Source organism: Calidris pugnax, unplaced genomic scaffold, assembly GCF_001431845.1.
Source record: "Calidris pugnax isolate Ruff unplaced genomic scaffold, ASM143184v1 scaffold58, whole genome shotgun sequence".
NCBI classification, from domain to species: domain Eukaryota; kingdom Metazoa; phylum Chordata; class Aves; order Charadriiformes; family Scolopacidae; genus Calidris; species Calidris pugnax.
In genome coordinates this window covers 2,828,442-2,850,002 of record NW_015090868.1, presented here as the reverse complement: position 1 = coordinate 2,850,002, position 21,561 = coordinate 2,828,442, and the positions used below count along the sequence as shown (strand labels likewise).

At 33.7% G+C, this 21,561-nt stretch overlaps 1 protein-coding gene across 3 annotated transcripts in view; it reads left to right on the top strand.

Moving 5' to 3' along the window:
- Positions 1 to 21,561, top strand: part of SGCZ (sarcoglycan zeta) — a 425,770-nt gene that overhangs the window by 388,181 nt on the left and 16,028 nt on the right. For all 3 annotated transcript variants that reach the window (XM_014945657.1, XM_014945659.1, XM_014945658.1), the window contains exons 6-7: positions 8,932 to 9,004; positions 21,401 to 21,524. In XM_014945657.1, the coding sequence (XP_014801143.1) occupies positions 8,932 to 9,004; positions 21,401 to 21,524 (197 nt within the window). The remainder of the gene's footprint in view (positions 1 to 8,931; positions 9,005 to 21,400; positions 21,525 to 21,561) is intronic.

Sequence of the window (21,561 nt, the reverse complement as noted above, 5' to 3'; positions counted from 1 at the left end):
AACATGATGTAGTTCAATATCTGAGAGGACAGGAACAACAGGTTTCTCTGATAGCTGACCGCACCAAATTTTGACACAGAAGTAAAGTCTGCTTTGTTAGTTTTAGCCAGACATGCCATGGTATGTAGCAAGGCAATGAAAAGTGCTTAAACCTTAAGAGTCTGACAGTGAATTTATGATAGGTGTATTGCAGCAGTGACAAGAGTGTGATTTTTGAGTCTCTCCTGTCTCACAAACAGTAAAAGAACAAAGAACTAGAGTAGGGTTATGCCACAAGACCCACAGTGGAGCTGGGCTATTACGAGGCTTTCAAGGTAATCAGAATTGGGGCTGTAATCTAAGTCCTGATACTGCTCCTTGGTGGCATGGAAGGGAGCATGGAGACTGGCACTGATAAATTACTCTGTGACCAGCTCTGTCCTCTCTTGAAAATGGAGTGGTAGATCTAGCAGTAAATTACTGCCATAAACCCTCTTCCCACAGCCTCTGCAAGGTAGGTTGCAACTCTCTTGTGATCCTTGCCTACAAGAACATCTGAGTCTTTGGCAAAAGATGCATATTTTGGCCAACTTTAGCATATGCCGTATGCTTTAGTGCCTTCTCCTTTACTGTAGAAAATATGGTGTCTTTCCTGACATAGGACAGGAAATACATATTATTATATTAATAATTTATTAATAGTATATTAATAATTTAAATTAATTATATTATATGTTAGCTAATACATATTAGCTAACATCACCATTGGGGGTTTACAGTCATTGCAGTTAACTGATTTGAAATACACCTGCTTCCATTTTGTTGCTAAATTAAAAGACTTGCTTAACTGCTATGCTGGCTTGAAGGTGAGAATATTAAGTGACAAAATTACTGTTGTACGTTAATCCTCTCTCTCACAGCTGCAGTATTTCCATTTAAAACTGTGTTAAAGTCTTATCTAAGTCATTTGCCCTTTTGCATTGTGGTAATGCCAGGTTTGAATGTGCTATATTCATCCGTGTAATTTACTTCCAGAGAGAAAATCAGAACATAAATAAAAAGCAAGAATGAAAAGGTGATAATTAAGATAACTAGTGGTAATATCATATAGAAGCTTTTTAAGAACCTTGTGAGGAACTGATATTATAGCTTCATTTTATTCCTCATATCTGAAAAAAAAATATGACTGTCATTAATGGGAAGTACTAACATTTTGGTTTCATTTTGGTCTAATAGACACCAAAATGCATTATATCAACATATCTCCATTTCAGCAGTGTAGAAATACATGTGAGTATTCTTCTCACATTTTCATTTTTTCATGAATTCAATATTTTAAGGCATTTTTACAGTGACTTTTTAAATGCATGCTATAAACTTGCATATGATGAACTTTTTATATGTGTATTAGTGCCCTCTACAGGAGGCACAAATGAACTTAGCTAAATGTTTTATTATAATTTATCAATGGCATGTTAATTCTTATACAGTAAAACTGCTAAAGTAGAGCTATTTCAAAAATCTGGGTAATAGTCCTGCTGCTTTGTTGCTCCCTTTTGCGTAAATAAAACAATTTACTAAATTGCAAGGATGCAGCAGTAATTATCACATAATCATAACAATTTTTCAGTACACTGTAGTAATGGCAAAGTAGAGAACAGAAATAAATGCACATTTACATATGGCATAAAGAACTGACCACTAGTTAAAAGGCACCCTATGAATCAGTTTTAATGCTGAAGGAAGCTCAGATGACTTCTGATATAGTTAAAGTAAGATTTCCAAACAAGATTTACCAATTTAGTTAAAATTCAGGTATGTCAACTGCTGACCAGACGTTGAAGGCAAAATCTTCAAGGTGGTTAGCTTATGTGTATTGTTGCTCTGGTCTCAGTCAAGTATCAGTAGTTAACCGACCTCTAGACGTGCCAAATTCTTTTTTTTTTTTGGGTGGTAATAGATAAAATATAAATAATCTGTACTCCTAACTTAGACAACTAATGAGAGGTCTAGACTTAATGGAGAAACTCCTGATAAATTCCTCTGAGTTTTTGACTTTTCAAAATCAAACCATTTATTTATGCAATATTTTAAGTGAAGGACAAACACCTTTTTCATTTATCAAAAGCTAATCATTAATTCTTTTGTTTTAGAGCTTTTTGAGACATTCCTGGCTAGGTTTTATGGGTAGGCAGCAGTACATAGTAGAATTTTCAGAAAGCCTCGAAACCAGAAATTATTGCTGATTTTTTGAAACAGTTTTCTCATTCTCACACTTTCCCCCTTCAGATTCTAGCATTTTTTGATAGTATCCTTTGCACAACATTTTGCTTTTAGTAAAAATCAAGATAAAATTATAAGGTAATTTAGTTAGCCTTGAAGTTAATGCCTTCATTTTGTACTCAGGATAGCCAAGTTCACATCCCATTCTTTTACATCCCAGGTGAGTCCTCTGGTTATGAAGCTATTGACTGTTCTTTGATGGTCGTCTCGTTCATCGATTCATTCATTTTTCATCAAGGAAACAGCAATTCTGTTTTGTAACTGATTAACTATTCATTAGAGCATAAGCCTGAATGTTCCAAATCCTAGGGTTATCTTCTACAACAAAGTGAAAATGCAGTCTTTTTGATCTATTAAATACAAAAATAGTCCCATTAAAATTCTTTTTTTTTTTTTTTTTTGGTTTATGGTGAGGTGTTGAGTGTGGGGTTTAGCTGGTGGGCGCGGTGTTTTTTGTGGGCGTTTGGTGTGGTGTGTTTTGTATTTGTTTGGGGGGGGGAAATAATTTCCTTTAAATTTTTTTTTTTTTTTTTTTGGACGTAGACAAGGACAATTTTTGGTCTGTGTTCTGCTGTTGTGAACCCAGAATCATTTACTCCATTTTAAGAAAAATGAAAATCCAGAGTATCATATGTGTCACGGAAAATAAGATGATTTTTTAGTTGTTAGGAATTATTTTCTGTGAAATCTAAATATAAGCTTTAAATCTATTGATATATCTAGCTGTTGTAACTTTTCAAGGACACTGTATCAATTCAAGCAGAAAATGGTTGTAGTTAATCCTTTTTCTGGTCGTGTGTATCTCTGTCATACATAATGGAGGAAAAAGTAGAATATGTTACAAAAATTACTTTTTTAAAAAACTTTTTCCTCATAAACCTCTTACATATTTTTCAATTTCATTAATATTTTGAAAAAATATTCAGTTTTAATGTGACTTCTCAGCAGTTTCATTCAAATATATTGACTTTTTTAATTCCAGAAGTGGCATTTACAATAGCCATTTCCAATTATTAATTGAATTATGGTCTCACTATGCTCAGTCCGAATTTTATTCTAATAGATTCACTTTTTCAGTAAAGCAAGTGGTGGCTAAAAATAGATTTTGGATATGAACCTTCAAGTAAGTATGTGGATGAGCAACTGTCCACAGAGGCATAATCCAGTTTTATTTGCATTGCAAGACAAGAGGTGGTTTAACTGCCCACCAGTAGGAAGCAACATTTCAAATGTTTGTACTCAATAGAAGTTAAGAGGATATTTAAGAAGATAAATACTGACTGTTGCAATTTTAGAAGTACATCCTGGAGTTGCGATTTGCTTTGATCAAAATTTATCACACTGAAGATGCTGGATTTTAATTTATTGGGGGACTCATTTTTCATGTCTAAATGAAAGGCTTAGTAGAAGTCTTGCTTTGATAAGAAAATATGCATCAAACACCAGTCATGTTCAAGGGCCTTGAGTAATGAATCTAAATCATTCATTTTACAATTTACTTATTAATAATACCTAACCTCTGAGGACATTGATGATGATATGACCTTCAGTATGATTGCATCAGTATCGTACCTGGAACCTCCACTATTTAACATCAGTCAGTTTTGCTACTGAGGGACTCTGCAAGTTTGAAATCCCAGCACTCATGCCAATCATGTTTCCACAAAATAATCTACTTATTTTTATTTTAGTAATGTACCTCTCCATAGCAAAAACGCAGTTTCATCATGCTTTTTAAAATACAAGTACCTAGCTAAATTACATTTCAAGCCATTTATTAAAATTGAATGTCTTGAAGAGCTGCACAATCAACATGTGGTACAGAAGCTGCCTTCTGACTCCTTTAGGTTTTTAATCAGCCCAAGTTAAATTATAATAACTGGGCTTTTAAAAAAAGAAGAAACAAACATTTTCTGTGGTCTTTTTAGATTATTAGTTGAATATGTCTGGGTTTTTTTCGGTCTAGCACTAATCAGCTCTTCCAAGGTCTTAGTGCTGAAAAACAGCTAGTTAATCTCACAAAGGCATTTTTAAATTTTAGCTATGTATATATGGTAAAAGAATTAAGAATTAAGATTTTTTATTGCAATTAAACTTTTATAATGTAAAGTCTATATTTTCAAGGTCTCTTCAATGGTAAAGCAATCTTGATTAATTAGTCATATTTCTGTGTGAAACCTGTGGAGGCTTTAACTTAATAATGAGTTTGCAACAAGTAAAATTGCCAGCTTCAAAAGTGATATATATTTTGCAAACTCTACTTTAAACTCTCTAACTTAGGGGACAAATTGGCATTACAGTCTAATACTTGCATAATCTTATTACTTCATCGTATTGTTCCTTGATGTTTCTGAAAAACCTAGAGAAAGATCAAGGCAGTAAGATTCAGCTGCGCGTGTGACACTGCGATGTCATATAATTTGTACACATCAAAATGCTACACAATTCCATTGTCAGTGCATTTGAGGTGATTTGCTTACAAGAATGATGTGAAGGAGCGGGATAATGCTAATATATGGCTCATACGGCAAAGTAATTTATTAGTTGTTGATTCTTGGCTCGTCAACTCTTCAGCCAGCATTCTCCTTATGCAAAGCAATTAGCTCTACTAATCAATATGCTCAGGTACTGGTCTTTTGATGTTAGTCAGTTATTAAGTCATTGGAAGGTGCCAGTGTTGTTGTGTGAACTAACTCATAAATTAAGAAAAGATCGTTTCCTGGTTAAATAAATGACAAAATTTCTTCAGCATGCACATACATAAGCAAATATAATCCAGTACCAAACACCAATGTTGTACTTCCATAATTTTTATGAAACTTGTCGTTTCCCAAAAGCTGAATTTCAGTAACCAGTAAATGGAGAAGAAATGAGTAGTTTACACTTGTCTCTATGAGTTCTGAATATTCCGTTTCAGCAGGAACATGTGACTAATTTTGCTTGTAGAGAAAGAGACACTTTGATTTGCTCTCTGTCACAAAAAGTATGCTTTAAAGGTCTGGTGTCTATAAATAGGTATAAAGAGGTTTCTCTAGAAATACACAACTGGACTTTTTGCTTGTGCTACTTCCCGAATTTTCACTAGCAAGCTCTGTAGCGACTGGTATTCTTTGACCAGTAGTTTGCCTTCACAGATGCTTCTTTCTTAGTGAAGTCCTTACTTAACTCATTCTCTTCCACTGGAAGCTGGAGGTGGGAGTAATTTTATTCAGTTTCACTTACAGTTTTGATTTTACATTCTTTGCACATACTCCATGCCCTTGCTATTTTATTTCCTCTGAAAGGTTCACTTGTTATAGCTATCTATTCTAACTCACGTTCCTTTGAATTCAGTTCCCTAACTACTTCCTTTTGAGCTCTACTTGAAAGGGCTTGAAGGTTCAAGTATTTTCTTTTTATTCTTTTTTTTTTTATTATTCCTTCATCCCTCTCTAGAATGTCACTCATCTCAAGGTAGGTCTTAAGTACAATTCTGTATGTCAGGGAATACAATTAATAGATCATTGTCTTGTTTCTGTAAAAAATAAGTTGTTTTACCATTATAAATTATTAATTACCTAAAGTTTATTTCTTTCATTAAAAAAATCATGCTATTCACTTTGAATCCTGATTTATATTGTTATATTTATTATTCATAGTGTTTGTAGCACCATTTCCTAAGCAGCACTGAGCTACATGATCTAACATCATCACCATCAAAGCCCTACAAATTTACATATATTAAATTAAAAAAAATAAAGAATATCTAATAGTTTTTCTTCTGTTCTGTATTTTTGAGTAATGCTGATCCATGTCTTTTATTTGCAATACAAGCCCTTTCCATTTTTCTTGGTCCTGCTGTTTAACTGTTGGATACACATCAGTAAATTTGAGCTGGCTGATCTTTTTCACATTTCTTACTAAAACCAAGATAATTATAAGTGCCTATTTTTCTTCTAGTTTAAAATGCAAGGGATGGGGAATATTCTTGAACTTGTTGGTAGCATATTTTTTGAGGATAAAGCATACTTACCATATGTGGGTTTGTATCTTCAAAAAGAGAAAGGGACACGTTTGATTTGGTTTGAGTTTTAATTACATTTTATTTAGTTATATCACTTTAACTCTGCCTGCCTGGATTTTCAGTCTGCTTGGACAAATTGGTCTTTCTTTCTAAATTTCTATTCTTTAGGGGGGAGAAACACTTTTTCATCTTTTAAACAAATCCTACTGAAAGTGAGGAAACACTAATGCTGGCCTAGAACCAGTTGCTATTTATCTTTTGTTATCAGTCTTTGCCTGATATTATCTTTGGCACTTCTGATTGATTTAGTGTCTGACCCATACCACAGGGGTACATATACCCCTTTACATTAATTCTGCACTTTCAAATATTACAGCTGTGGTCTTCTCATAAGCAAAGTCTGACAATTCTGCATGCTGCTTAGTTATTTACATCTTCATATTCCGTTGCCACCTTCAAAAATGAAAAAAAGCCCCAGGGCTAGAAAGCATTTAATTTTGCCACTGAAGAAGGTGAACGGAATCTGGAAGCACACTCTTTGATTTCTGATTTTCAGCTCCAGTAGAATTTCTTGTGTGCCATTATAGATGGGGGTGAGATTTATTTTGAGTGACAGAAAGCCTGGCTATAGAGACATGCTATTCCTCTCAAAGTTAGCAGAATTGCAAGGCAATGTGAGGTTTAAAAAGCAGGTTCTGCAGTTTCTCTGGATACTTTTACATAAAAATATATACTGCTTTCTCCCTCGATGGTTCTCCATTATGCTCAGCAAAGTTTGGTTACAGAAAGTGGATTTGGTTGTTTTCTTGTGAGATCTTCAAAGCAGCAGTTGTACTGAAATTGTTTTCTGGATGCTTTGCCAAGATATTTGTAAAGCTTATAGATTTCTGCAGATAAAAACCTAGGACTTGTCTTCATTACTCTCAGAAATCCCCTATTCCTCTCTTGCATTCTCTTTACCAGTAGAGCAATGAAGGGGGGTTGTTTGTTTGTTTGTTTTAAATGAAAGTGGAGTTTAGAAGATGACTTACAATGATGACAGTAGTTTAGTTTGACATTTAATTAGATTTTTTTTGGCTTCTTGCTCAGGACATTTTGTCTTTAACACTTTAAAGTAGTATTGTCAGTTAAACACTCAATAGCCTCATTCTGCTGCCAAATCCTGGTATGATCAGTTTACTAAATGTTATTGCTTAATTGCAAAAAAGTCTAAATATCCACCTCCATTAACAGCCAAAAGTTCTCAAAATTCCTGTGAAATACTTAAATATAGAAATAATTGAAAATTAAATACTATTAAGAATTTAAAATATTGTAAGAGTGGTGCTTCTGTTATGTAGAGCACTTCTTACACATCTACTGTGAGGTATTGTTGGTATATATTTAAGTTTTCTCAGAATTCAGGGCTCAGAACACAAAAAAATTCTGTTGTTGAAATATGACAATTAATTATGGAATATTTAGTAATCAGCTCTAGTTATTCCAGACAGTTTCCTTGATCTTATTTCTAGTGATAGAAAGCAAATGCATTACCTGTTTTACATGTCTTTTAATTCAGTTCTTTCATGTTTACTGTTGGTTCTCTGTTGGAAAGTCTTTCATGCAATAGTTTAGGCTATTTATCATTACAGAGTTCCCAGAACACCATCTTCAGGGAAGGAAAGTAAAAGCTTACAGGTGTATGGATCTTGTTTAAAAACAAAAAAGCTAGAGTAAATAAGAAAAAAATATGGCACTGGAAAAATCAGTAAACAAAAATAGACATGAGGATAAGATTCAGAAAAAAAAAGAAGACATAAGCTTTTGAATGCCTAATGAAACCGGTAGGCTGTTGCTATATATTATATATGTGTCTGAGAGTTCAAAGAAATACTGATTTTATAGTGCTGTTCATTACGTGTCAGTTTCTTGAGTTTTCTATTATTTTAACAAAGAATTTGCTGTAATCAGATCTTAATAGTTTTTTTTGCCTTTTTTTTTCATTCTCCTTAAAAATTAATCTCATCTAAAAAAATGGATTGTGTAAATATTTGTCATTTTTCAAATAACTTCAGTCACCATTTATCAGAACCCTATTTTTTTCATTGAAAATGAGTTTTTCAGTGAAAAACCTTGGACATGTAATTCAAAATGTAGAATTATAATATGTAACTTGGACCCAGTTATAGAAGTTAAAATTCATTAGACAGTCAGTTCAGCTTTAGGAAATAGTTACCCATTTTCTTTGCTTTGATTTTGGGTGACCGATAGGAAATATCCGCTACCAACACTAAAACCGAAGGACAATCTAAATAAGTCTCTTTAATTTATTTGAGAACAAAGGCTTTCAATGCAAAAAGTCTGATGGAAGGAAACTCTTCCTTATCCGTAAAGTGATCCACCTACAAAGTGTTGAAAAGAGCATTTAGGCAAGTCAGTGCTGAAAAGTTTAGATCTAGAAATGTCTTCAGATTTGTATGTGAAATTCATCTACTGATAAGCAAAAGTCTATGGTTTCACATGATTTTGATATAGAAATTGAAACATAAGTATGAAGAAATATTGATAGTCATTAATAAAGGATTCAATCAGATATTTTGTCCTAAAAATGTCAATTTGTGGTCATACATTTCAATGTGTTTTTATTTTCCAAAGTAATTGTACTGTATTTTATTTATGTATTTTAGGCACGGAAGGGGCAGTGTTTGGGCACTCTGTGGAGACACCCCATATCAGAGCAGAACCTTCCCAAGACCTCAAGTAGGTGTTGTTCAAAAAGTTGTTTTAAAATCAAGTATTCTCAAAAATAGTTAAGTCTTGATTAAAAGCAAGTATTTGTATAGTAATATATACTGCCTACTCGATGACACATAAATATCCCAAATATTGGTAGACTCCAGTTTACTCTAACTAGTCAAAAAAAATCCACAAACTTTTATCACACAAAATGTAAAATACATTACTTTTTATAAACGACTTGCGTCCTGTAGCAGAATCCTTGAGAAGCATACTTTCCCCAGAGATTGGAATAGTCAGGCAATTTTAAGGTCAATTGAGTACAGTACTGTGTAATAGTATCAGACCTAGATTTTGATTTTTTTTTGAGCAATTACATAATACATAAATCAAGTTAAAGTAAACAGTCCCAGATTTTTTTCTTCTAGTGGTATTTTTGGGATGTCGGGCTTTTTGAATGCTACACACACACTCTTCAAAAATTCATTACCAAGTGAGGCTACATTTGTAAATGTAAAAAATCCAAAGTTTTCTGTACATATATTCAAAAGTGGAGAAATAAAGAAATAGTAAAAGATCAAGTCTGAAACTTACTGAAGTGTCTATAGACTGAGAAAGAGAAAATTTAGAAAGGTCTATAGTGAAAGCTTTTTCTTGAAGTGTATATATGTGCATTGCCAAGTACTGATATATAATTTATATGGATGATTAATGAGAATATATGACAGTTACAGAAAATCAAAGGTCTTTCCTTGTGTTTCTCTCCACAGAACTGGTGAGAAACAGTATAGATTTTGTATTAATTTTACTATGATTCCTAAGTATTATATATCTATCCCTTTACCTACCCAGCAGTGTTTACAATGAATTGCTACAGAAAAGTGTAAATTCCTTATATTTGCAAAGGCATTTAGGATCATCAGCCAGTAATGATGTTGTAGAAATTATGCAGGAAGCTGCCTGTGTGGATGAGTTTGACCACTGTATGAGGGGTGCAGGAAGTAAATGATTGTGTTTCATTATTTCACTAAATATTTTAAGGTAATGTGATGGTTTGGGGTCTTCCAGAGGATGCTACTCTTTGGAATTTTATCTTAAAAATCCCTACCCCCTACCAAGACTCCTGTCAATCCTTTGGTGAAAGTAGTTGTAAAGGCATTTATTAGTGGTAACCGCCAAGGTGGTATGATCTCTAATCAAAAGGATTTCAGCAGAAATCAAAGTGGAAACACAACAAGCTTTTCTTTTTTCAGGGGCCCAAAAATTTGAGTTAAGAGAGAGGAACTTGTGTCACTCAAAAGAATGTGGAGACACTGCTTTGACAACTTATTTCTAATAATTAAATAACAATAATAGAGTGCAAACGTATGGTAAAACAGATAATCCTATGTCTTCAGGATTAATTTCACTAAAGTTAAAATCACGTCATGTTATCTCCTCTTTTTGCTTTGTTCATTGCCATGATGCTCATTGGTGCTTAATGTTTTCCACCACCACCATTTCTTCAGCTCCTTTGTCCGAGGTGGAATTAATTAGTGAGAATTCTACTGAATTTTCCCATCAACTTTCTTCCCTCTCATTAATAAGGAACTTAACCCAAACTTTTTATCAAAAAAAAAATGATGAAATGGAAACCCTTGTTGCCTGATGAAGCAGCATGAACTTATGTGTAAGCAATTTTATTCTTAATATATTCAGTTCATATTGTGTTCTGCAAGTTTTTGTACATATGTGCTCCTATATATTAGTTAGGTTTCATTGACATTCCTTTTTTAAAACTCTCGGGTCATTTCAATATTTAAAAAATCATGACAGCTACTATTAGCACAGAGATTTATTGGGTTTTTGGTATGATCTTTCTAGAAGGTAGTCTGCAGACCCTTTTTAACCTTGTAATTTGAAAGAACTATAAAAAATATAAATAAATATAAATTATCCTTTTTTTTCATGTTGGAATATATATTTTTGGTCAAGTAATAAAGCTCAAAGTAAGATATCAGTATATTTAAATAATTCTTAAAAAAAAAGATGCTGGAAAACTATTCATAACCTTGGATGTGTAAAACAATTCACTACTTTATTTAAAAAATGGAATTTTGAACACCTTGATTACTGGCAATGAAACTGAACTATAAAATTTGGACTAAGGTTTTGATACCAACAAGGCTCATAGCATTTGCCCCAAAGGTCCTGGGATTTTAGCTCAATCTATTCTGGACAGGGAGCTAAAAAGAAAGTCAGATTCATATTACCTTGACATATCTAAGCTTTCCTTCAGCCGCTTGTTGTTCTATGGCCAGATTCTGAGGTCTTCACACAGAGAAACTTCTGTAATATTTCCTATTAAAGATGCATTGTGCAAAAATAAAATTCAGTTGAGATTTAAAAGAGTTCCTTCCTCTTGTGCCCAACCACTTTGGTCACATCTTTCTCCTGTCTTACATTTTAGATAATAGCTAGTGAGGTTTTCTTTCAGAAAATGTTTTTCTACAGTTCTTTGTGAAAGCTGGTAAGCCCTTTTGTGTCAAATCCCAAAAACTAATTAAATTTGACTTTCATTAACTGGGATAAGCAGCATAAAAGAATCATGCCTTAGAATCAGGAAAATTAATTATATCTTAATAATTTAATCTTCATATTTCTCTTGCTACTTTTTCTCACAGGAATACAGTTAGGAAAACTAAACTGCCAATATAATAGGTCCCCAAATATTGGTTTTAGGCTAATAGTGCATTAAAACATGGTGCACTAATAGGTAATATCCATGCACAAGAGGCAGACAGTAGTTAAATGCAGATAACTGCCCTCAATAACCTCCTTAATAAGGGGGTAAATTATTTTGTTGTTGTTCTCAGGGGATAACCACAAGATGAAATTTAATAGGTTTTTTTCTCTTCCGTGTCAAGCCTCGCATACCATTGACTATCAGCTAATCCTGAGAGCTAATGCTGGGCATAATGAGATGAACATTGATCAAGCAGCAAGGAACCACCCAAGCGAGTAGGATCCGACTTTACCTCTGATAAGAATTAGAAATGCACAGATCTTCTGAAAGGGGTCTGTTTCACTCAGAATTGCCTGGGAGCTTATAAGAGCCATCTTTTTTGGCATTTTAGGGTTGGTTTACTAATAGGGTAAAGTATTTTTTCCATAAAAGCCTGGAGCCAGAGAAGGCATCAGAAAGGAATTTTAACATAAACTTGTTAGTCATGTGAGCAGGCTGAGAGTAACAAAAGCATTGACACTCTGTTAGTCTATTTTACCCAGAAATCAAATAATAAACTAAACCTCATCAAAAGGGAGAAGATATAATAGAGTAAAAAAATGCAGCTTCCTTCCTACGCAGTTTTAATGATGTCAGGTTCGGGTTACTTTCTCAGTATTTGTTTTTAACAAAGTGGAAATATTTACTATTTGTGTTTTCAGATTTTGTTTTTGGTGTTTAAATAGTTATTTGAGTGTATTGGCACCTGTATTGACAGAAATTTGCTTAGTCTTATCCCTACCTGTTGAAAATATGATTTTTTTTTCCACATACATGTTAATACAAAAATAGAGACAGGTGTAGTAAAGATTTGAAAAACTGCCAAAAGCCAAGGGTTTTTTTTTTTTTTTTACCTATATATACACTTATATATACATTTAAAAAAAAAAAAAGAAAAAAAGAAAAAGACATTGAAATAAATACAGAAGAAAACCAGTTATAATTATTATGCAGACAGGATGCAGTAGGAACAAAAGGTAACTAGGTATGGCTCTTAAACTGAGTATAATTAGCTTCAGTATTCAGTGACAATTATTATATTTGACATTGGAGAAGGGAAAAGGCTCTCGTGGGAACTGGGATATGAAGGAAGAAAGTATTGCTATCACAATAGATAGCAAAATTCATTGAGCTTCACGTAGCTAATTTAGGGTGCTAAGTAATCTCTATCCCATCCCTGATCTGTGACTGAACTAAAACTGAAAATAAGGCCAAATAGCAAAAATTTATAACAAAGCTTTCAAACTAGAAAACAGACGCTGTGGACTGATGGATTGGCAAGGATGGCATTTTTAGTGAAATGGATGGAAAAAATGGGTTAAAATAGTCATCTAGTATGTTAGGCCTTTTAGTCTGAATTCACTAGTATGCAATGATTTGCAATATTATTTTGAAAGATTTGTTAAAGAAAAGAATTATTAAGAGCTTGAAGATAAATAAAAATTGGGATGAAATAGAAATAAATATTTTTCCCTTGATAAGATACCTGATCTTCTAGAAAATGGAAAATAGGTAGATCTCCCAACTGGAGTTTAGTTACAGAATTTGCTATAGAGCAGTATCTAATGACAAAAAAATAAAAGGCAGTGTCTATAATAGTTATGTATTGTTCAAATCACTCCTTGAGCCTGGAGGGAGATTACAAGGAGAGTTTCTTCAGGACTGATACTATTTCTGGTCATAATAACTCTCTTTGCTCTAAGTGGAAGTACACAGGTTTGGAAGCACTGGCAATCAGAATATTAGATGAAATATTAGATGGAAATCAGTATCTCAGATGCAAGAGGTTCTAGAATAGCCTTTCAAATTAAAGGGACAATTAAAATTCTTTATTATTGATGCCTGGCTCATTACATGTAATGTTGCCCCAGGGCTATTACACTGCTTCCAGACCCAAGGTGCTGCTGTGTGGTCAAGAAATTCTAGTTCCCTGTAGTTCCAGCCTAGGACTAGATAGGAAAGCACCTGCTTTGATCAAGTATTTCATTTTCACAGATATTCCAGGTCGATGTGTTTGACTATTTTTTTAATGGAAGTTAAGCAACACTCCTCAGTGCCCGGGGGCTGATACTAGTGATGCCAGAACTCATTTCTGAAATGCTTTGGACTCTAAACCAATGCAGTCTTGTTCCACTATACCTGCATACTCCTTTTTTTGCTGTAGTTTTTCTGATTAAATGCGATTTGATACACTGCATCCAGCCCATAAAACTTGTACTATACATCATTAAGACCAAGTAATGCTGCTGTAACAGCTATAATATTTTCATTTCCTGTCTTTCTTATGGTTTTAAGTGAATAAGCTTACTACTGGAATAAAAAAAAAGGGTTAAATATATTTTCTTGTTTAAGCAACTTTTAATTTCCTTAGTCTTTCCTTATACTAATTTTCTCCCCAGTTTTTCTCACTCTGGTTGTTCTTTTTCTCCTTCCCAAGAGTATCTACACTTTTTATATTACTCTTTAGCCACTTTCCCAAGAAAACAGGGGGTCTTAATTTTGCTGTCTATCTACTCACTCCCCTACTCATCTTCCTGATAATTTGTGAAGCAGATAGGCAGTGTCATCCATATTTGATAGCAAGGCAAAAGATCCTTAAGTTTATATGCATTTTCTGCAAGCCAGTGTCTAACTAGAGATGCTAAGAAAATCAGCTAGTATTATTCTAACATATCCTACTTCATGGTTGGGTCATGGTTATAGTACATGGAAGACATGGAGTTTCTAGCGGTGCTGTGGTTGTAGGTGCAGAGGGTATGGTTTGAGTTCTTGTCCTAGCACCATGTTGAAGCCAGACAAAGGATTTGAAGCTCATACTGGTGGGGTATAAGAAAAAAGGTGGTTCAGAGGATGGGGGGTTGTGTGGTGGGTAGCTATAGGAAGTACATGAGTTTATAAAAATATTAGTTCTGCAGTTCACCAAACAGGTCCTGTTGCTTATATATATAGTTATACACAGAACTCCAGAGGTAGCCTAAGTAGTAGAGATTTTTTTTTTTGATGGGCTGCTTTCTGCTTGGTCTGTTTAGATACAGTCCAAGCACGAGCCACTGGAGAGTCTATTCCAAGCTCTCTGCTATGCTTATTCTGCAGAGGTTGATGCAAACCTGTCGAAGGAGTTTCAGCAGAATAATTTTCCACATGAGATGTAGTTTCATCAAGATGTGGATCAAAACCGTGTGGCAATTTATCTCAGCTAAGATATACCCATTTATATCATCTTAAGGCCCTTGGGGAAACAATATTGAAAATATCATTAGAAAATTACAGGTGGTCTGGCCTGTCATTTCCTCATCATGGGAAGCTAATGGTTTTCAAAACTGAGAAGGTTTTATGTCAAGCGGTTCGTATGTGTTTCCAGTTGTTCAAAGAGCCCAGTTCTGCTCTTCAGCCTCCCCCGGGCACTTTATGTTCAGATCTTACTCTTGACAGCCACTTGAGCATTATCTGTGGGCATGTTGCCTCAATCTCTTTCTGACAAGATAGATTTCTATTTTAAGAAAATATATTCTGAGAGGCAACTCAGGTAATGGAACTATTTCTGGAAAGAAATTCAACTTCATGTAAGGATGCTTAGCAGAGTGGCAGGGCATGTATAGAAGGGGTTTCAGGTCAGAACAAAAGTAAGGAAGATTATGGGAAGGTGAGTGTTTTGGGTGGAATAAAGATAGCTCTAAGATGTCAGGGCCATAAGGAATTCTTTTCCCTTACCTCTCTTTAAGGGACTATTTTGGATTGTCTCACATGCAGATCTTTGTCTAACAGCCTGAAAGCTTAGACTTGTAAGCATTTTGTGGTATTTCTCTAAGAAATGAAAACTTACATTCTAAACCATAACTTTCTAGTCATTTTCTTGATTTTCAAAGGTTTGAGTTTTAGTAGACTTTACATTCATGCATGAATTTTTGCTACCAGAGACTCCTGTTAGGGTTTTGGTTTGGTATTTCTTAGTATTATTTCTGATTTTGATAGTTTCCCTGTCTTGAGCTGTTCTGGCTCTGCCCTCACTCCCTCTAAGAAACATCCATGCATTAAGTTCTCTTTAACGTTTCTCACATCACCTGTTTATTTTGTCGAGCTCTTGCTTTAAACATTTGCTCTTTCCAACACTCCTCACCTTTCTTTGATGCTTCTTCACTTCTTCTAGTCCGTTAATAACATCACAAAAACTCCTCAATGACATTTTATTTCTTAGTTTTCCTCCTTAGCAACTAAAATTATTTATGTTCTCAGAAGACATCCTTTATTTCCCCATGAGGGGAAGTTGCTTTCCTGATTTATCATCTATGTCAAATATAATTAAAATATTCAGTTGTTTCAAGTGTCACTATGATACTGCAGACCCACTGAACTGAAAACAGTGGCATGTACAGGGCAATTAGAACTCAGATTTGAGCCCAGTGAGGTGATTTCTGGGTTAATGAGAGTTTCAGGAATTATAATAAGGGCATGCTGACACATGCCAAAGTCAGTGACATGCAGAGCATGGACATAACATGAAATGCTATACTGAATACCATTCCACTGTTCTAATTTAAATCAAGAAGTTTTCTCTATTTAAGTTTATTGTCCGTGAGTTGCAAAATTGGGTATAGGAAAAATATTGATATTTACTGGTTTAGGCCATTACAGGTTTAGGCCGTTAGTCATGTTGATATTTACTGGTTTAGGCCATTACTTATTGCATAAAACATTTATTTAATTTTCTCTTACTTAAGACTTGTGCTGTGAAGTGGCAAAATAGAGAGCCAAATTGTGTCCCTAAAGTTTAGGTTCCCACACAAATCAAAGAGAGCTTGACATGAACATAGGAGAATTTTGCTTCTTGATAAAGAATAGCTGATGATCAGTGAACATATTAAGGACTCACAAGGCCTGCACATTTACCTTTCCATTTCAATGAAAACAATTATTTCGTCCTGAAAATACAATCTTTTGGTTAAAAATATCGAAATACAACAAGCTTCAGGAAAAAAAAAACACTATTCTAGCACTGATTCATAGTCAACTTGAAGAGGTGCACATTATGATACATGCAAATTCATGTAAATACAATACATTTAAATGTATCAAAAAGAGATTTTTAGTCACATATATATGTTTAAAAGTGTATGTATAATATTGTAGATATTATGATACTGAAATGAGTGAACAGTAATTTAATTTTCATAGCATTCCCACTGTGATGTCAAATGCAGCTAATCAAGAATCTTCCATTTGAATAGTTCCAGTATCTTAAAAAAGGGCTTCCAGGTTTTTTGTCATCATGATCATAATAGGCCCTGGTTATTCTTTATGGATATTACTGCAGTTTGCAGCCTGACTTCTAGAATATGGACTGAATGGAACCTTCAATTGTACATAACACCATGAGTGTTCAGTGGACTCCTTTCAGGACTCTTGGTCTCACTGGAGGACTTCTGAAATCAGTTTTCTTAAGCATGAGGGAAGCTAGCTGTTCTTTTCCTAATAATAGAAATGGAAACACTATATATTTAAAATAGTTTGAGGTTTGCGGAAAACAACATTTTCAAAATTATATTTTTAAAAAATTCTGAATTCTAATTTGGAACAAAATTGTTTCACTTGTGGAAGGGGAAGACCCTGCATCCTGTGGGATTTTAGGCTTGGGAGTGCTCGTTCAAAAGGAAGAAGTAGGATGAGGGAGAGAGAGAGGCTTGTCTCCTCCATTTGCCTTCCCTTCTCCTCTTTGTTTATCTTACCTCTCTGCAGTACCAGTCTGCCACAACTCTTTACTTACAGGTAGAAAGATCAATGTCACAATTATTTTAATCTATAGAAAACTACAAACAGGATACCAAGTCAATGTGTAGATTTTTCCATTGGTTTTATATTTGCAAAACTTTTTTTTTAATAACAGGATTCCTATGCTAACTGAAAAAAGCCACAACAACGTATGTTGGCAAGACCATCATATATAAAAGGTAAATACTTGGAAGTATTGAAGTATTTCTTGAACCCCAGGTGTAAAGATGCCAGTAAAGGGGAAATGAGTACCTGCTTTACATGTGCGATCTCTAGTTGACAGCATAATTTTTAATCCCCTGTTTTGAATACAAATTCCAAATGGTAGAGGTTTATTTCAGTCTTTTTACTAAGTAGCATTGGTTGGATCCACTGCTTAAACAGACATGAAACAAATAAATTATTCACATTTGCACAAGGGAATCTTCTATTTCTTTTATTTTAGGAAATACCTTCTGCTAGCCAACAGAGCAAAATTAACATAGATAAATTACATCCCATGTGAGTTTGAGGGATATAAATGAGGTAAATCTAAAATATTTCTTGAAACCCAAAATGAAAAGTCTTGGTTTATTTTTTAAATTATTTTTTTCCCTAGTACAGTCTAAGTCAGCTTATAAACAGAAAATACCAAATGAAAAATAAATATTTCTCCATTTCTGATGAGAAATATTTTAATACCTTCAAAGGAATATATTCAAGATATTTGAAAAGTTTCCTCTGTTAGCAATAATTCTTTAATGAATTCAACTCAAATTTATATAGCTTTGATACTTTGAAATTTATCTTTCTTCACAAATTAACCATTGATAATTAAGAAGAAAAAAAAAGCCCTTCTCTGCTCTGGATGCATCTAGCTGCATCACACGTAGCAAATTTACCAAATATATTATTTTTAAAACTCTTTTTAAAAACCTCTTTGTCTTTGCTATAGTATTGTATTTTCTGTCTAGTAATAGAAGTAGTTACCTTCTCCATCACAGCTTTTTGTTGTTTGGAAAAGAAAAATTAAATTATGTGAATAGGATTCACTCATAATAAATGCCACTGTGACAGCCCATCACAAAATCTGAAAGGAAAGCAAGTTTTTGATATGCTATTGTAATAATGCACTTTTCCTTAGAGGGATGACTGTTACAATGTGGAGTGTTACAATAAGTTTATAGAAGAGATTAAAGCTTTCAGAAATATTACAAATAAAAAATATTCTAAAGCAGCTGCATATCAAACATAATTTATCTCTAAACATTGAGGAAATAATCTCTCTATATGTATAGACTTTTGCATTTCTGCATGCTGCAGATTGCACAGCTAAGTCATTTTTCAGACGTAGATCATCTAAAGAATAATAACAAGAAGAACTAGTAACTGTAAAACAGATTAGACATTCAATTTTACTAATAGATGAGTGTGTTTTAAAAACTGCTCTTCTGATCATCATCATTCATTGACATTTCTACCATATTATTTGATTTCAGGAAACTACTAAAAAAAATCTGTTGTCTGAAAAAGAAATTTCTTCTCCACAGTGTGTAGGAAGCTGGTATTTACAACTTCTTCTCAAGTTCAGAAATTAATTGCCCAGTTGTCTTCATCTTAGAAAAACTGGAATTAATTTATGTTAATGTAGTTCATGAAAAATAGCAATGAAACAAAACAAAACAACTCTGATCTATACAATGTCGTGTGTTTTGAAAAAAAAAAAAAGTTTATTCTTCAAACAAAATCACAGATTCTTGAAAGGTATTCCTAAACAGATTTTTATTGTCCACCAGATGAAATTTTCAGTGAGGTCTGAGATCTGAGAGTGGTTTTGATGTTATGAAACCAGAAATGTTTGTGACTTTGCTAATAACCATCAATTCAATGCAATAAATGTAGTTAAGAGCATTTTTGTCTTCATTATTATGAAGCTGCAGATGAAACCACTGAGAATTGTTTATATTCCTGGAAAGTAGGTTATAAATCACAAAAATATGCTGCTACAAAATATGGAATGAAAGTATCTAATCATTTAACATTTATGCAATTAATTTTCCTTTTAAGTTCAAGGTAAAACCTCATTAAGGCAATATAGTACTTTCAAAAACCTAATTTCTAAACCTTATAGTTTATATGGTTTCTAAAAGGTTTTGGAAGCTGTTTTTCAGCTTTATTATAGACACCAGAAGTTCACAAATTGCCACCTGAAGAACACTCATGTACATGATTAAATAATTCATGATATTTATATTATTCCCTGGTACAAAGAACTGCAGAACCTTCTCTCAACTTCTCCCTACAGATTGCAAAAAAAAATTAAGAAAATAGTATAGCACTAACAGAAATATAGCTTTTTCTACTGTTCCTATCTATATATCTCCTGTGTATGCTTTTTTTATATAGGTAGCTACAAATACTGTTTTCCTCTAGCTGGGTACCTGCTTTCAGTAGTTTTATTTTGCATTGCCAAATAATTGCTTTTCTGTTTTGTTTTGTTTTGTTTTTTTCCCTTTCCCTGTTGAGTGTCAGTGACATGTAACAAACAGAAATATTTCGCAGACACCATCTCAGCAGCTTATTTTGCATGCAAATGTGGCATTTTGTTTTCAAAATGATAATCCATCACTATTCTGTACACTTACAAAATTCAATAGTTGAAATACTCTGAAATTCTCTTGTCCCATTGTTTGATAGATCTTTCATTTGGCTCTTCTGTAGCAAATTATTTGTCAAACTATTCTTTCCTTTATACGTCTAGTACTTCATTATATTTTTGGATGGATGTGACCTAACACTTAAAATACAATTTATTGAAGAGGGAAATACAATGTTTTCTTCAAGCTACTCTTTCTCGACATTTCTATCATTAATATATTTCATCTTACAAAAAGCCTTTTTCAGGTAAAGCGGAACTGTTTTCTGTCATTATATTATTGGGATATAAATGGATTAAAAGATCTCTCTTACTCGTGATGGGGGCTATGCAGTAAGTCTACAGCTGCACACAACAAGAATCCAAATTTTTGTTTCCTAGTTCAATACGGTTTTCATCCGATAATCTTTCCTGTTTGGTGTGTGAGCATGACTGCAATGAAATCCTTGCATTAGTAGTTCCTTTTCAAGAGAAACTTGTACAGTACTGAGAGATAACATAGCTAGGCAGGTATCATAGTTCTGCGTGTGGGTTGGTGGAGGAGTACAGAGAGAAATGGAAAGATTGACAGGAGTAGGACAACAATAGCTGCTTTGGCGTAAGATGCCAAGACTCAGGGATAAGCATCTTAACCCTGTTATTACAGGGTTAAAGAGCATAATGAGTATTTTGCAGAACAGAAAAATAGCACGCAAAAAAACTATAATAATAGAGACATTACAGATTTTTTTTTCGTCTGCTCTTTGTACATGATGCTGCAACACCTATCTGAAATGCAAATGAGCCTATGAAGGCCAAGTCATTCTCATCAGTTTTACATCATGGTTTAAAATTTTTTAAGTGTTTTATTTTATTTTTATTTAGATGAACATTTTTTGTTGGTCACTAAGTAGACTTTAGTTATTAATGTGTTTTTACAGAAGCACTCACAGACAAGTGTTGAATCTTATGTACCTACATTTCAGTATGAGTACAGTCAAGTAAATTGGGTGCTAATGCCCGAAGGCATCACCAAGCAGACAAGCTTAGAGCAGTATATGCTTAAATGATGTCTTGAATAGAGATAAATTTAAACACATATTTATTTTTTTCTTTCTGTGGGCTGTAGACAATAGTGAGAGAATCACACCTATCTCTAATTTTTTACTTTTCAAAATATACTTGTATCTATATGTGGATTTTGGGGCTAGATTTTTTTTTTTTTGGTGGTTTGATTCAGTAGATTTTTTTCTCAGTGCTTGTTTTTGTCTTTTAGGCTTGAATCTCCTACTAGATCTTTGGTGATGGAAGCACCCAGGGGAGTACAAGTCAATGCAGCTGCAGGAGACTTAAAGGCTACCTGTAGGAAAGAACTGCACTTACAGTCCACAGAAGGGGAGGTAAGTTCAACCAGGAGAGGAATGTTCTACAGCTCTG